Source organism: Carassius auratus, chromosome 12 (assembly GCF_003368295.1).
Source record: "Carassius auratus strain Wakin chromosome 12, ASM336829v1, whole genome shotgun sequence".
Classification (NCBI taxonomy): Eukaryota; Metazoa; Chordata; class Actinopteri; order Cypriniformes; family Cyprinidae; genus Carassius; species Carassius auratus.
The window spans coordinates 861,538-876,359 of record NC_039254.1 but is presented as its reverse complement, the minus strand read 5'-3'; the positions used below and the strand labels follow the sequence as shown (position 1 = coordinate 876,359).

General features: G+C 37.9%; 2 protein-coding genes across 6 annotated transcripts in view; both read left to right on the top strand.

Moving 5' to 3' along the window:
* dlg5b.1 (discs, large homolog 5b (Drosophila), tandem duplicate 1) overlaps positions 1-9,347 on the top strand; it is a 28,857-nt gene extending 19,510 nt beyond the window's left edge. Inside the window, exons 18-33 of one of the 2 annotated variants that reach the window (XM_026276010.1) lie at positions 145-277; positions 346-467; positions 1,066-1,146; positions 1,227-1,386; positions 3,489-3,651; positions 3,724-3,857; positions 3,935-4,069; positions 4,796-4,976; positions 5,052-5,200; positions 6,105-6,275; positions 7,697-7,893; positions 7,968-8,111; positions 8,219-8,346; positions 8,469-8,578; positions 8,769-8,878; positions 8,958-9,347. In XM_026276010.1, coding sequence (XP_026131795.1) covers positions 145-277; positions 346-467; positions 1,066-1,146; positions 1,227-1,386; positions 3,489-3,651; positions 3,724-3,857; positions 3,935-4,069; positions 4,796-4,976; positions 5,052-5,200; positions 6,105-6,275; positions 7,697-7,893; positions 7,968-8,111; positions 8,219-8,346; positions 8,469-8,578; positions 8,769-8,878; positions 8,958-9,061 — 2,222 coding nt within the window. In that variant the 3' untranslated portion in view covers positions 9,062-9,347. The remainder of the gene's footprint in view (positions 1-144; positions 278-345; positions 468-1,065; positions 1,147-1,226; positions 1,387-3,488; positions 3,652-3,723; positions 3,858-3,934; positions 4,070-4,795; positions 4,977-5,051; positions 5,201-6,104; positions 6,276-7,696; positions 7,894-7,967; positions 8,112-8,218; positions 8,347-8,468; positions 8,579-8,768; positions 8,879-8,957) is intronic. The other variant, XM_026276009.1, reaches the window with a different exon arrangement.
* A 2,882-nt stretch (positions 9,348-12,229) lies between these two features.
* Positions 12,230-14,822, top strand: part of kcnma1b (potassium large conductance calcium-activated channel, subfamily M, alpha member 1b) — a 68,871-nt gene continuing 66,278 nt past the window's right edge. For 2 of the 4 annotated variants that reach the window (XM_026276016.1, XM_026276015.1), the window contains exon 1: positions 12,238-13,018. In XM_026276016.1, the coding sequence (XP_026131801.1) occupies positions 12,752-13,018 (267 nt within the window). In that variant the 5' untranslated portion in view covers positions 12,238-12,751. Of the gene's footprint in view, positions 13,019-14,822 lie in introns of all 4 variants that reach the window. The other 2 variants (XM_026276013.1, XM_026276014.1) reach the window with 2 other exon arrangements.

Here is a 14,822-nt window from a genome sequence, read left to right as displayed (position 1 = left end):
TTTAAATGCAAAGCATAAAAAAAATTGTTTTGCCTGATGCTTCTGTATGTTAAAATGATTATCTTTCTTTGTGTGATGTCAGAATCTTTTATTGGTGTGTTTGTGTGTGTGTGTGTGTGTGTGTGTGTATTTGTGTGTGTCTAGACACCACTTCCAGAACGCTGTCTCCATACCCAGCTGTGACCGCAGTGATGAGGAACCAAGTGTACACGGCCTGGAGTCACTGCGTCAAAACCAGCAACTCTTCAGTTCCAACACACACATACACTCAAGTCAGGTACACACACACACACACACACTGATGCTCACGTCGGTTCTGACTCTGACTCTGTCTGCTCTCTTCAGTCCGCAGCATCAGGGCCGATGGAGTGTGGATCTCAACCACAAGCGATCTGCTGAGCTCTTCGAAGGCTCTCGTGGTTCGGTTCAGCACAACACCAACTCCCTGCCCTCCAGCGCCAGACAGGGTCTGTACACACACACACACACACACACACACACACACACACACACACACACACACACCAGCACTCTTATTTGATGATGTTCTATACTGAGAATAACGTGCACTAATTGCCACTTATCAGCACTTGAGAAACTTTAAGGAGTCCCTGCATTTTTCCACCACAATAGAATCTCTATGGGTTAATTTTTGAAAGCTAAGAAAAAAAAAGCAGAAGATAACAATTTTGTTTGGTATAATAAAAATGAATTATTATTTTTATTATTAGAATTATAATATTGTTTATATTTTACAGTGCTATAGTAATACTATAATAATAGTTTATTTATTGGTTTAATAATAATTTAAGCAAATAATAATAATAATAATAATGTTGTTTAGTAAATAATAATAATTATCACATTTTATAAAATTATAAAAATTCAAAAATAAATTTGAAATATTATTAAAACACTGTTTTTATTATTTTACAATGCAGTACTATTACTATAATATGTTCCTTAATTGGTTTAATTATTATCTATTCCTTTTATTATTATTATAAACATGCCCCATGAATCTGAAGCCTGTGATTGACACTGATTGTGTGTTTGTGTCCGTAGGTTTGTTTCAGTACCGCGAGCAGCGCATTAAGATTCCCTCCACCCCTCGTTACGCTCGATCCGCTCACAGCTCTGATAGAGGTGCTGATCTCTCTGATTTACTTCCTGTGTGGCTACATGAGTGAAGGATGGACTGATAATTGTACACGTGTGTGTTTCAGGATCTCTGTCTCACTCGGACTGCAGCAGCCCGGGTCTGGTAACTCCGCCCCTCTCTCCTCTGGATGCCGCCTCCTTCACCAGCAGCCAATCACAGGGCTCGGTCTCCGCCCAGACCAGGCTGTCAGTCAGCCCTGTGCCAATAGACAGGAGGAGGGACAGGTAGAAATAGAAATATCAAAATTTATATTCACCCTCATAATGATCCGAACCAGTGCTAATATTTTTCCATACAACACAGAGAAGAGCAGGAAACTCACAAGACAATTCATAACCATTTACTGAAGCTCTGAAATCAAATACGGCATGTTTTGAGTTTGACGTTCTAAACCGTTTGTAATAACACAAGGGTTATTAAATATGCATTAGTCTTCATCTTGCATTCCTCTTCCTCCTCTCGTCGTGTTTAAGATCAGATCTGCTTCTGTCTGTCAGCTCTTCTGCTCCATTTCTCTCTCTGTTCTCCTTCCTGCTCCAGATGCTCGTTGCGTAACAGGTCTTACCTGAAGCTTTCTCGAGCTCAGAGATCGTGGTTTGCCTCTTTACGGACCCTGAGGTTTGTTCACTGTGCAATGAGAGCAATAAAAACAAACTCTTTTTCCTGTTTAAGGGATTTTCTTCGATCTGATTGCAGCCCCCTTCTGTTGTTATGTCACGTTCCTTTAAATGCACGCTGTTGTGACCAGCTGTTATTTTCTTAGGGCTTTTAAGTAAGGGCTTTTTAAGCTTTTAAGTCTTAGTTAATTAAGTAACTAGTAAAGTAACACATTTCTTTTTAATTTTAGAAGGTAATATCGGAGTTACTTTTTCAAATAAGTAACTCCAGTTACTTTGTTTCCATTTATTGACTGACAGTTCTAGTGTTGCCATGGTGAGAGAAATCGGGATTTAATCCCTTTTTTTTAACCATTGACTTTGCTACTGACCTTTGATCCAGTTCAGTTTTACTTATAAGTGAAAATGACACATTTGTGTTAAAAAAAAAAAAGTATTGCTTGAACTTTCTTCTCCTGCATCGTATTTTTCATGCAATTAATTTGAGCTGCGTCCTCTACTGTACAGACATGAATTTACACTTCCTTCAGTCTGAGGCATATTTGCATAAAATAACTTTTTTTTTAATTAAAAACAAACTTGCAAGCCCTGCCCAGATTTAAAAAGTAACTTAAATGTAACAAAACGCAATACTTTCCATAAAAAGTAACTAAGGATATTAGTAACGCACTGTTGTTATGGATTACTTTTAAAAGTAACTTTCCCAACACTGGTTATTTATCACTGAAATAATTTATAAATTATGATTACTTTCCTTTACACTCCTGAATAATGCATTTATGTGTACAAAACTATAATTTGCAAGAGGAAAATTAAAAACAAAGTTATCAGAAGCGATATTAATTATTAATTGTGTTTTATGACCGATTAAATAGGGATTATTGTAATGTGGTACAGGTTTATATTTAGTCTATACTTCTGTTTTTATCGTTTTTTTTTATTTGATGATTTTATTTTTAAAACTATCCCATGCAGCTTTTTTTTTTGGTTTGTTCTTTAAATTATAAAAGTAAAAATATGAATGGTATTATAATGTTATACTAAAACTAAAATAATGTGAAAACACTTAAGAAAAGCACAAATAATAACAGAATTGGACTTTGTATGATTAATTGCCATTTTGAACGATTACATAATTGTGGCATCCATAACTAATCGTGATTAGAAATTTGATTAATTGTGCAGCCCTACTTTTTGCACGTAATGAATGTATATTATTAGCTTTAATTATAATTTTTTTTACGTTGTTTTTACATCTCCTGTATTATTATATCTATTTGTAATCACACACACACACATACATATATAATATGATTTATTATTATTATTGTTAGATACATTTTAATGCAAGGTGAAAATTTAGATTTAATAGTTACTTTTTTTGTAACTTTTGTGTTTAATTAGATAAAATGTGTTAAATATGATTAATCAAAGCTCTACCAGTTTCAGTTAAATATTTCCATTCACACTTACCATTTTTATCCTCATAACAGATGTTTTTGTGACTTTTTACAAACTGAGCGATGAGTGAAAATGACTTTCTTTGCTGTCCGTCAGAATGTCACAGATAATATTAATAAAGCCTGAACCTGAAATATTGTAATACAACAGATGAACAACACTCTGTTCTTCTATAAATAATAAATTAAGAGCGAGTGTGTTGCTTTGGTTCTGTTTTGTTCCTCATATCGTGTGTGTTTGTGTTTTAGGCCGTACATCGAGGAGCCTCGCTGTGTCACTATCCCTAAAGGGGCGGAGCCTCTGGGCATCTCTATAGTGGGTGGGGAGAATGGCGGCATCTTTGTTTCCAAGGTGACGGGAGGCAGCATCGCTCAGCAGCATCACCTGGAGTTTGGAGATCAGCTTCTGGAGGTGCGTCAGAAGACACTCGAGCTTATCGTTAACCTCGAGCAGGTGTGAATCTCTCTCTCTGTCCCTCCGCAGTTTAACGGCATCAATCTCAGGAACGCCACCGAGCAGCAGGCCAGACTCATCATCGGACAGCAGTGTGACACCATCACCATACTGGCACAGTACAACCCACACATGCACCAGCTGGGCAATCCGTCGCGCTCGAGGTACACGCACAGCACACGTGACTCCGTCATGCTTTAGAAGCACTGTACGTGTGTCCTGAAGTGTTTATTTGTGTCAGCTCCCGGATGGAGTCGTCTGTAAGCTCTCACTCGACGCCCGACACACACTCCAACATCGACACACTCAGCGAACAGGACGAGGGCACCATGACTCCGCCCTCTAAACAGGCCACGCCCACATCCAGCCCTCTCAGGTGACAAACACTCTGGCTTTCGTTTCCCTAAGAATATGCCTGGATAACTTAATATTTATACATGATTGAGTCTTAAAACATTTGCACTTGAAGACGAGACAAAAATACTGAGGATAAACAGTTAAATTTTTTTTTTGGTGTAATTAAAAGCTACTTTTATTCCTCATTTTATTTATGTTAAAGGTCTCAAGTTTGGCTTCACAACAGAAACCCAGATAAATTTAATTAATAAATCTTTTTTATTATTATTATTATTATTATTTCAGCTATTTACCAAGGCAACATTTCTCATTTTAATTGAGTAGAATTTGATATACAAAAATAACAAAAAAATTAATAATAAAATTAATAAAACTATGTAGAGATAAAAAACAGAAACTACTAAAAATGACCAGAACACCCAACAAAAATACTTAAACTTTAACTGAAATTATGACAAAAAAAAAAAAAAACTGATGCAAAATATTAATTAAAATAATTAAATTTTTAATAAATTTATATACTTTTTTTTTGCATATGTGTGATTTCAATTGTTCCTACATTTATGTATAAATTGAGAATACATTTTATTTCATATGTTTCCGATGAATCTCAAAAAGACTTGTTTGTGAAAAGTTTTTTTTTTTTTACTTGTCATTTTTCTCTCACCGTCAATCAATGTTTTTTCCTGAACACGCCCACTGCTCTGATTGGTCTAACTGTGTTCTCTGCTCTGTGATTGGCCAGGGATCGGAGCGAGGGCAGGAAGCAGGCGGAGCTGAGGCTGGTGGTGCTGAGGAAGACTCCAGTGGATCTGGGGATGAAGATCTGTGGAGGAAACCTGACGGGTGTTTTCGTGGAGGCTCTGGAAGAGCACAGTCCTGCTGGAGGAGCCGGCGGCCTGCAGCCTGGAGACCTGATCCTGGAGGTATAACACCCAGCCTCTCGTCACCCTGTGTGACAGCGTGCTGGATGGGGTAGTGATGTCACTTCCTGTTTGCAGTGTAACTCGGTGAGTTTGAAGAATAAGACGGCTGAGGAGGTGTATCTAGAGATGCTGAAGCCCTCGGAGAACGTGACGCTCAGAGTCCAGTACCGACCCGAACACTTCAGGAGGGTCAAAGACGCACTCGGAGATGGTTTTTACATCAGGTACAGACTGAACCTGTCTGTTTATCAGAATCAGCCATCTTTTATTATTCTCTGATTGGCTGCTTTTCTGGTTTAATATTTGAGTATAATAACACTAAAGTGTACAATCATTTTTTCTTTATAGAAAGTTTATTTGCGTGTATATTTATTTGCTTCATATTCCTAAAGAACCTGTCTGTGCTAATTATGTTTATCCTGAGCGATACATTAAATAATTGGATATTTTAATTAACCGTTTCAATTTATACATTCACGGACCTCTTTAATCTTGTGAGATCCACATGTGATGTTTTTATGTGTTTAACTGGTCACCGTTATTTATTTTTCTTGTTTGTTTAAATATACCATATTTGTTTATGTAGTTAAATACAGACCAAATATCATAGTTAATTGAGTTTAGGATATATTAACTACATAAAAAAATAGTTTTATTAATATTTAATATTTTACCATATTTATGTTTTTATTTTCATTCGTTGGAAGTTTTAGAATGTTGTTGTTTTTGTTGACTTTTTTATTTTTTAAGTGTCTATATGCTTTTTATTTTCATTTATTTTTTTAATCATTAAGGTTTTGTTTTAGTTCTTTTAGTACTTAAATTAAAATTAAAATTAAAATTAAAATTAAAATGAAAATTAAATTAAAATTAAAATGAAAATTAAATTATATATATACAAATCTGTTAATGTTTATTTTTAAATTTATCCAATTTAACTATTTAATTTAATGATTTTTTTAACTATAATAACCCTGTCACATATAAATATTTACTGAACACAATAGCAGTTTGGTTAAAATGAAACTGAGTAAATATTCGTATAAATATTAAGTATTAGTAAATATTAAATGCAGTAAATATGAAGAGATATAATCATGATGCGTTCTTGATCTGTGTGTGTTTCAGGGCGTTGTTTGACCATGTTGGTGATCTGGAGCAGGAGTTGAGCTTCAAGAAGGATGATATTCTCTATGTGGACGACACGCTGCCGGGGGGGAATTTGGGCTACTGGTTGGCATGGCAACTGGACGAGAACGCACAGAAGCTGGTGCGCGGACACGTGCCCAGCAAGAGCATGTACGTCTGAAAGTGCTGTTCATGTGATCATCACCGGTGCTGAAGAAATCATTCTTCTGAAGAAGTTTAAAACATGATGCACATGTATATGTTTTCGTGATATATCTGGAACTGCTTCCAGTGTGAATTAAACATGCATTACGTGAAAATAGTGTTCAGTAATGCTTACACCACCATGTTTAAGTGAAAAATATAAGGGGAAAAATATTTTCTCTAAAGAAATGTGAAGTAAACATGCAGATCCTAGCGTATAATATATATATTTTTTATCTTAGTGGATACATAAGAGTCTTGTGTTTATTATATTAGAGGCATGGATTGATATTGCATACCTAATGACAAAAAATAAGTGCTTCGACATTTTTATCAAAATAATATTAAAATTTATAATATAACCTTTTATAGTTGTATGCCTCCTCCACAGTTTTTCATTAAATCAAATGATAATAATAATCTAAATACATTTATTCTTAATTATCTTATATTTATTCTTATATTTTTCTATTTTAATTTTATATGAAATGGTGTTATTATAATTATAACAATAGTAATATTTTTGCGTACCTCCCGACAAACATTTAGAAATTACTCTGAGATTTTATCATGATGATATAGTATTATATAATAAAACCGATTCTAATAATCTTTTATGCCCTTGTTGTGGTAGTTTTTTTCCCCCAAGGTATTGAAAATGATATTAGATATCAAGAGTTTTTTATTTATTGTATTTATGTCAGAAATCTCAGTATCGTGACAGCACTAATAGCATGCATGTATCTTATGAGCTATTATTTATGAGCTATTATTTATGTGTTTTTGTATGTTTGTTTGTGTGTGTTTTTGTTTCTGCGCATGTGTGTGTGCGTGTTTGTGTGTTTGTTTATGCATGTGTGTTTGTGTGTGTGCGCATGTGTTTGTGCATGCGTTTATGCATGCGTGCGTTTGTGCTTGTGTTTGTGCATGTGTTTGTGCATGCATTTATGTGTGCATGTTTGTGCGTTTGTGCATGCATTTTATGTCTGTGCATGCGTTTGTGTTTGTGCATGCGTTAATGCATGTGTGCGTTTGCGCTTGTGTTTGTGTGCGTTTGTGCATGCGTTTATGCATGCATGCGTTTGTGCTTGTGTTTGTGCATGCATGTGTTTGTGCATGCATGCGTTTGTGCATGTGTTTGTGTTTGTGCATGCGTTTGTGCATGCGTTTATGCATGCATGCGTTTGTGTGTGTGTGCTTGTGCGTTTGTGCATGCGTTTATGCGTGCGTGCATGCATTTGTGCTTGTGTTTGTGCGTGTTTTTGTGTGTGTGCGCGTTTATGCATGCGTTTATATGTGTGTGTGTGTGTGTTTGTGTGTGCTTTTGCGCGTTTGTGCGTTTGTGTATGTGTGTGTGTGTGTGTGTGTGTGTGTGTGTGTGTGTCTAGGATGGATCAAGACTCCCAGCAGCGGTACAGTGTCACAGACAGTAAGGACGACAGCGGCTCTGGTAAAACGCTCTCAGCCGCGGCGCGCCGATCCTTCTTCCGCCGTAAACTCAAACACAAGCGCAGCGGCTCCAAAGACGGCCGTGACGCTCCGGCCGCAGACGCCCTCAGCACAGACTCCGTGCCCTACATGGACGGTGAGAACCAACACGAGCAGTGAGTGAGGCTTCACGCTTAACCTCAGCGTCTCATTCACTCTCTGTTTCTTCAGACTGTCTGAGTCCGGCGTATCAGCGCGTGCTAAAAGTGGAATCGATCAATCGCAGGCCGGTGCTGATACTGGGGCCCCTCGTGGAGCCAATCAAAGACATGCTGCTCAGAGAGGCTCCTGGGAAATACTGCCGCTGTTTACCTGGTGAGATCGACTGAGGCTCGAGCATTCGTAACGACTTGACCGTGACTGCGTTTTCAGTTCTGACTGCGATGATGATGTCAAATGATTTCTCTCTTTGTGTTGTTCAGAGGGGATGAAGGCGACCCAGCAGGCCATCGAGCGAGGCGTCAAAGACTGTCTCTTCATCGATTACAAACGCAGGAGCGGCCACTTCGATGTGACGACGGTGGCATCCATCAAGGAAATCACAGAGAAGGTGCGAGAGAAACCAGACTCTTATGAGATATATATCGACCACTAGATGCCATCAACCACGATTCATTGCATTTTTTGTTATATATATGTATCTCTCTCTCTCTCTCTCTCTCTCTCTCTCAGGACTGTCATTGTCTGCTGGACATCGCTCCTCACGCCATCGAGCGTCTACACGTCGTCAACATTTACCCCATCGTCATATTCCTACGATACAGAAACGCCAAGCAGATCAAGCAAGTGATCTTCTCAGAAACGCTCATTTAGTGTCTTTCTCTCTCATTACATTCAATGACTTTGCATCTTTATATTGCATTGTCCTTGCAGGCCATGATTCTTTATTATGAATCAGTCTAATGACTCAGTTCTGATTAACATTCAGCTGTGCTTCCAAATCGCTGAACTGAGTCTGTTTTATTCACTCAGGGAGCAGAAAGACCCCGTGTATCTGCGAGACAAAGTGTCCCAAAAACATTCCAAAGAGCAGTTTGAGTCTGCGCAGAGGATCGAACAAGACTACAGCAAGTACTTCACAGGTCTGAGACACACACACACACACGCACACACACACACACGAGGCGTGCTGGTGAGTGAGTGTGTGCTGTTCTGTTGCAGGCGTCGTGCAGGCCGGGAGTCTGTCCCACACATGCTCTCAGATCATGACCATCGTGGAGCAGGAGCAGAACAAAGTGCTCTGGATTCCTGACGGACGCATGTGAAGAGTCCACACACACATCCTTCACAACACACTGCTGAAAATCATCCACTTACTTCATATCTCTGTTGTTTTTCATTACAAATATCTAAAGCTACATAAGGAAAGAGACTTAAGGTACTAAGTCTTGTTTTCTGAAGAATCAAGTGATGTGGGATACGAAAAATAATCACTTTTTTGTTTTAAAACTGAAAATGTGCTCACCCTCAGTTCATCTGAGATGTAGATGAGTTTGTGTCTTCATCAGGTTTGTAGAAATGTAGCATTGCATCAGTGTCTCATCAACGGATGCTCTGCAGTGAATGGGTGCCGTCAGAATGAGAGTCTGATAAAAACATCACAATAATCCACAGCACTCCAGTCCATCAGTGAACATCTGGAGAAGACACTTGTGGATTATTGTGATGTTTTTATCAGCTCTCATTCTGACGGCACCCATTCACTGCACAGCATCCATTGATGAGACACTGCTGCAATCACATCACAACTATTCCTTTAAGAACATTAAGATATTAGTACAAGACAAGAATAGAATGTTTTCAGTGTAATAACACATCGCCACCGATCTCACACTGTTGCAACACTCCACTGCTGTTAAAATCACTACACACCTCTCGGGCTGGACGCTATATCATATATATATATACTTATATTAAATATTAAGTGCTTTATGAGCAGCTATGAGTTTCCTAATTGTTTAATATGTTTTTATTTGTTGGTTGAGCTTCATGATGGATCATTCACTGATTTGCATCATCACTCAGAAACGTCTCTTTGTTGCTTATTAATATAATATAATGTAAATATCACTGTTTTCCTTTGACTATATCGTCCAGCCCTGAACACACACACACACACACACACACACACACGAACTCTCAGGCAACGATCACAGCTGTTAGATGGGAAGCAGTATCCTCCATTCACTGTGTTTTCTCTGTGGTAACACTAATTTATGAGGGCTTTCGTGTAGTTCTTCGTGTTTACAGAGGTGAGGTTTCTGAAGCAGCTTACTTGAACGTTTAACTTCATGTATCTGTCCCTGTATGTGTCCGATCCGATCCGATCCGTGCACGCTCGCTCCAAAACAGACGCTCAATTTACGGTTAAAAATACTGACTGTTAAATCCGTTTTTCGTGTTTAAAGGTTCATTCACTCCGAAATGAAACTTCTGTCATCGTTTATTCAAGCCTGTGTTCTGTGGAACACAAAAGCAGATGTTTAGCAGAATGTTTGAGCTGCTCTTTTCCACACAATGAAAGCCGACAGGTTGCCATGCTTCAAAATGCAGTTATGTGAATCAGAATTTTTCTGATTGACTTTCATTGCACAGAAAAGAGCAGAGTGACCTCTCTGCGACCTCCGTGTTTGAAACCATTTTCATTTTTGGATGAACTATTCCTTTAAGCTTTATTGTAGCAGTTGCTTCATTTCATTTTCTCTTAAGTGTACTTGTTTTTATTTAAATGGTCTGCTGCATGATAATTTCACTATATGCTCTGATTATTTTTACTGTCTGGTTCGTGTGTAACTCTAATTAAAACGGTTTTGTAGTCGAGTATTAGGCAGAGCGTAATATCTTAAAAGCGCCTCTTGTTTTCCGAAACAAATGTGCCAAATGCTTCCTCCTGCTTTGCCTGTGTTTTGCACTCTTTTGGATGGAAAGGTAGACAGACCTACTTTATTAATCCCAGACGAGAGATTGAGTAATCCTCCTCGTTCAGGAACAGCTAGTTAATCCTCTCTCTCTAGTGAAAGCTTTGGTACAACACTAGTCTTCCTGTTTACTGTGACATCACTTCCTGTTCCGACCCGTGTTGACCAATGCAACGAGTCGTCTGGTTTTAGCTTCATCAACAAATCCTCTAATGTTCTTCCGCTTCTGCCAATAATGACACTGATGTTGAATTAGTGCAGATGCTCAGATTGTAGCTGAAAAAAATAAGGAATTCCAATTAAAATGATATTTCCATTTATGTTTTATAATGATATAACACTCTGGTACTGTCACATTTAAGACAAAATATGATTTTGTAATTGTTACATTAATAAAGTCTAAATTAAACATGACCCAGCATATTTTACTGTACTTTTTATACAATGATTGTCTGTTTCCCGTCTGTATGTATGGAGTCTGTTTGTGGTTTGTGTTGAATTCGTGGACCGTTTGGAGCAATAAGTAAAAGGCTCAAATATTCTATACATTTTTTATAAACATTGTTTAATGTAATGTTGTGTGTGTGGATAATATGATGATGCAGTTCCTGTGAAGAGACACTAGGTGGCGTCATATCCTCCTCTTCATAACCAGGATTATATAAACATCAGATCAGGTGAAATATCATCATCAAGCTAAAGGAAAAACAAATATAAGTTGATCCCAAATGTGGCTCAGAGAGACTTGTTTCACTCGCAGGTGAAACTATCAGTGATGCACATTTAGGTTAAAAATACACTTCTGTGACGTCACAGAGAAAAGGGCTTTCTACTTTCTCTGGAAGCTTGCATCCTTGTTTATTTATCTATTTATTTATTTATTTTTTTTATTTCTCCAGAATCTGGAGTGCATGGATTCAGATGGAAAACCTTTCAATGAAAGACACATATTCTATATAATAAATTATGGGATATAATGCATAATAACTAATATAATAATAACTTAACATTCATTAATAATAATAAATGGCACACTAATTAAGCCTTACGTATCCATTTATTAGGTATAAATATTTTGACTAACTTTAGCACTCACTATTCTAATTCTATTTTAAAAAAAACTACATTTCTAATCTTTTTGTATTCTATTTTATTTTCATTTATTATGCAATTGTGTGTGTGTGTGTGTGTGTGTGTGTGTGTAAAGACCTCTAACACTAGCTTGCTCTATTCTTTTTCTATTCAATCTGTTTTCTTTTTATTTATTATATTATTTAAAAGCCCATGCTACGTGTACTGTGTTATGCTAACTGAGACTTGTTCTAGCACTTCTATATCATTGCTCTTTTGTTGTTTTTGATTGCTTCCACTCTGTCCTCATCTGTAAATCGCTTTAGATAAAAGCATCTGCTAAATGAATAAATGTAAATGTAATGAGCCTCTCATTCTACTATGGTAACCATGCATGGTGTCCTTGAAAATGGCATATTTTGGTTACCAGGTGATGAATAATAATAACTTTAAGAATGAATAACGACTTTTACTCTGTGTTATTTTAGGCATCACCAAAAGTCTAGTGAATGTGTTTTATCTTTACATCTCAGAATGCGAGATTGCATTGCATTAAATTAGTACAGTGTGTGTAAGAAAATAAAATTAATGTATAATTCAGGCTGACTGGCTCCGCCCCCTGGCACCTGTAAATCTGCCCCGGACGGAGCTGAACGCAACACGTTAGTGAATGAGCGCGCGCACGGGAGATCAACGCCGTACGCGGACGCTCACGCAAGCTTTAAATCGCGGGGATGTTTTCCATCATAATACATTTCCAGCGGGCGACCTCGTTTAAAGACGCGACGGAGTGTTTCCAGTAGGAGTTTGCGTGCGTTTTGGGGACGACTTCTGAGCTGCGCGGAGAACCGATCAGCGGGAGAGAGCGCAGCGCGCAGCCGGAGGAGAGTGCGCACACGCCGGGCTCTGCCCTGCCAGACATGGCTGATCATCGGGGCGCTGCAGGGGTCTCCAGAAAGACGCTCGATGCTCCCCACTGAAGAACCAGACGATGATGAAGGTGATGAGAAGCGGCTCTCCGCAATAATGAGCTATCCGCCCGCGGTTCGGAACATGGCTGTGATCATCCCCTACACCAGTGATGTTCCCTGTGACGCCAGAGGCCAGAGGATGTGGTGGGCTTTCCTCGCCTCCTCCATGGTCACTTTCTTCGGGGGTCTGTTCATCATCCTGCTGTGGAGGACCCTCAAGTACCTGTGGACGGTGTGCTGCCACTGCAAGACTAAAAAGAAGGTAAAACGCCCGAGTGACTCCTGCTTTTAGCTTCACTGATCTTAAAAACCTCTGCTCTGAAGACTAGACGCATGCAAATTACTCTTGAAGTTGGTTTATAAAGAAGATCAAGAGTTTTCCAACAGCGGCACAACATCACATTGTGTTTCTCATCACTTTACTGTTGCTCTAACAGGTGCGCAACACGATGAATGGGTGGCTGTGCACGAACTCTTGACTAATTAAAGATATAAAACGTGTTTTGTTTTTTTTTTAATGGAGATTTGTGCATCATCTGAAAGCTGAATAAATAAGGGACGATATTTTGTCGAGATACAACTGTTTGAAAATCTGCAATCTGAGGGTGCAAAAAGAAAATCGCTTTTAAAGTTGTCCAAATGCAGTCCTTAACAATGCATAATAATAATCAAAAATTACGTTTTGATATATTTCCGGTAGGACATGATCTGTAGCTAGGCTACTTAATATCCTAATGATTTTTTGCATAAAAGAATAATCGATCATTTTGACCCATGCTGCTACAGATAGCTTCAGCTGGTCACATAATGCTCTTTCTGAGTGCTTGAGGAGAGTAAAACCTCTCTTTCTGCTCTTACTAAAGCCATTTAGCCCTAAATAGCCTAAAAAGTGTAGGAAAATAGGACTTGATGAACTTTGAATCTCTTTTTTCCTGAAAACTGAAGTGTGAGATGTTAGTTTTACTTACAAAATATGAAACATGTCTCTTAGATGAAGCAGCTACCACAGTGTGAAGCATAATGTGAAGGGAAAAGTCTAAGGAAGCTGCTAGACAGTGCATTGTTGGAAGCGAATGCCATAATAAATCTCAGTAGACCGGGCAGATTTAAAGAATGTGGTTCATTTATACATTTGCAGGAATTTATTTCACATGGATTTTTTTTTTTTTTTTTGGAATAACAAACTTTTAAATAATTTTCAGTATGATCAGGAACATGATTATATGGTATAGTTTTGATCTCATCTTGACTTTAGATACGGATTCAGAAACGTGCTGTAGTTTCATTTCATTCACTCGTGAAACAGTGTTTTGTTTCCTCCTCGGTCTGTTAATGGTGTGTGATATTTATCATCTAGGATAGGCTCTCATATGATTGCTTTATCAATGTGCAAGCTTACATTATGGAGTGTTATTCACTTTGCAAAATACAAACAGAAACGCATCTTGACATTCCTTAGGCACTGGATGTTAATAGGATGGTCCTATTAAAATGCAGTTAGAATGACCCTATAATTCAATTTATGCAAAAAAAAAAAGTGCTTTTTTCCTGAATATCAGCACAATTTCAAATTAGATTAATTTTATACAACAATGCAACAAACAAGATGTTAGTTTTAAGTGAATTAAACATTAGACACAGTTTTATTTCTTTAGCACATTTAAAAACAACCATGGTTGACCAAAGTGCTTAACAATGTCAGGATACACACACACACACACACACACGACAAATACACAAAAGAAGTCACAAGGAATACAAGTGTGTCTTAAGCATTGACTTAAACAATGTTGTCGGTTTTTCTAATCAGGAATAGAATATTCGCAAAGAAACCCTGCAGTGTTTTGTTTCGTAATGAATCGTTTTGAATGAATCGTTTGAGTCAGCGATTCAATAATCCATTCATATAGACAATTCTAGAAGACTGATGAGTGTTTTTAAAGAATCTGCTGTGCACTGTTGTATATCTGTGTGAAAGCTGTTGATTTGACAGGAACACCGAGAGCAGAGTCGTACCAGAGATTCACTTGAGTCTTTTGCCCATGTTTGACATGGAGCCAGTGGTC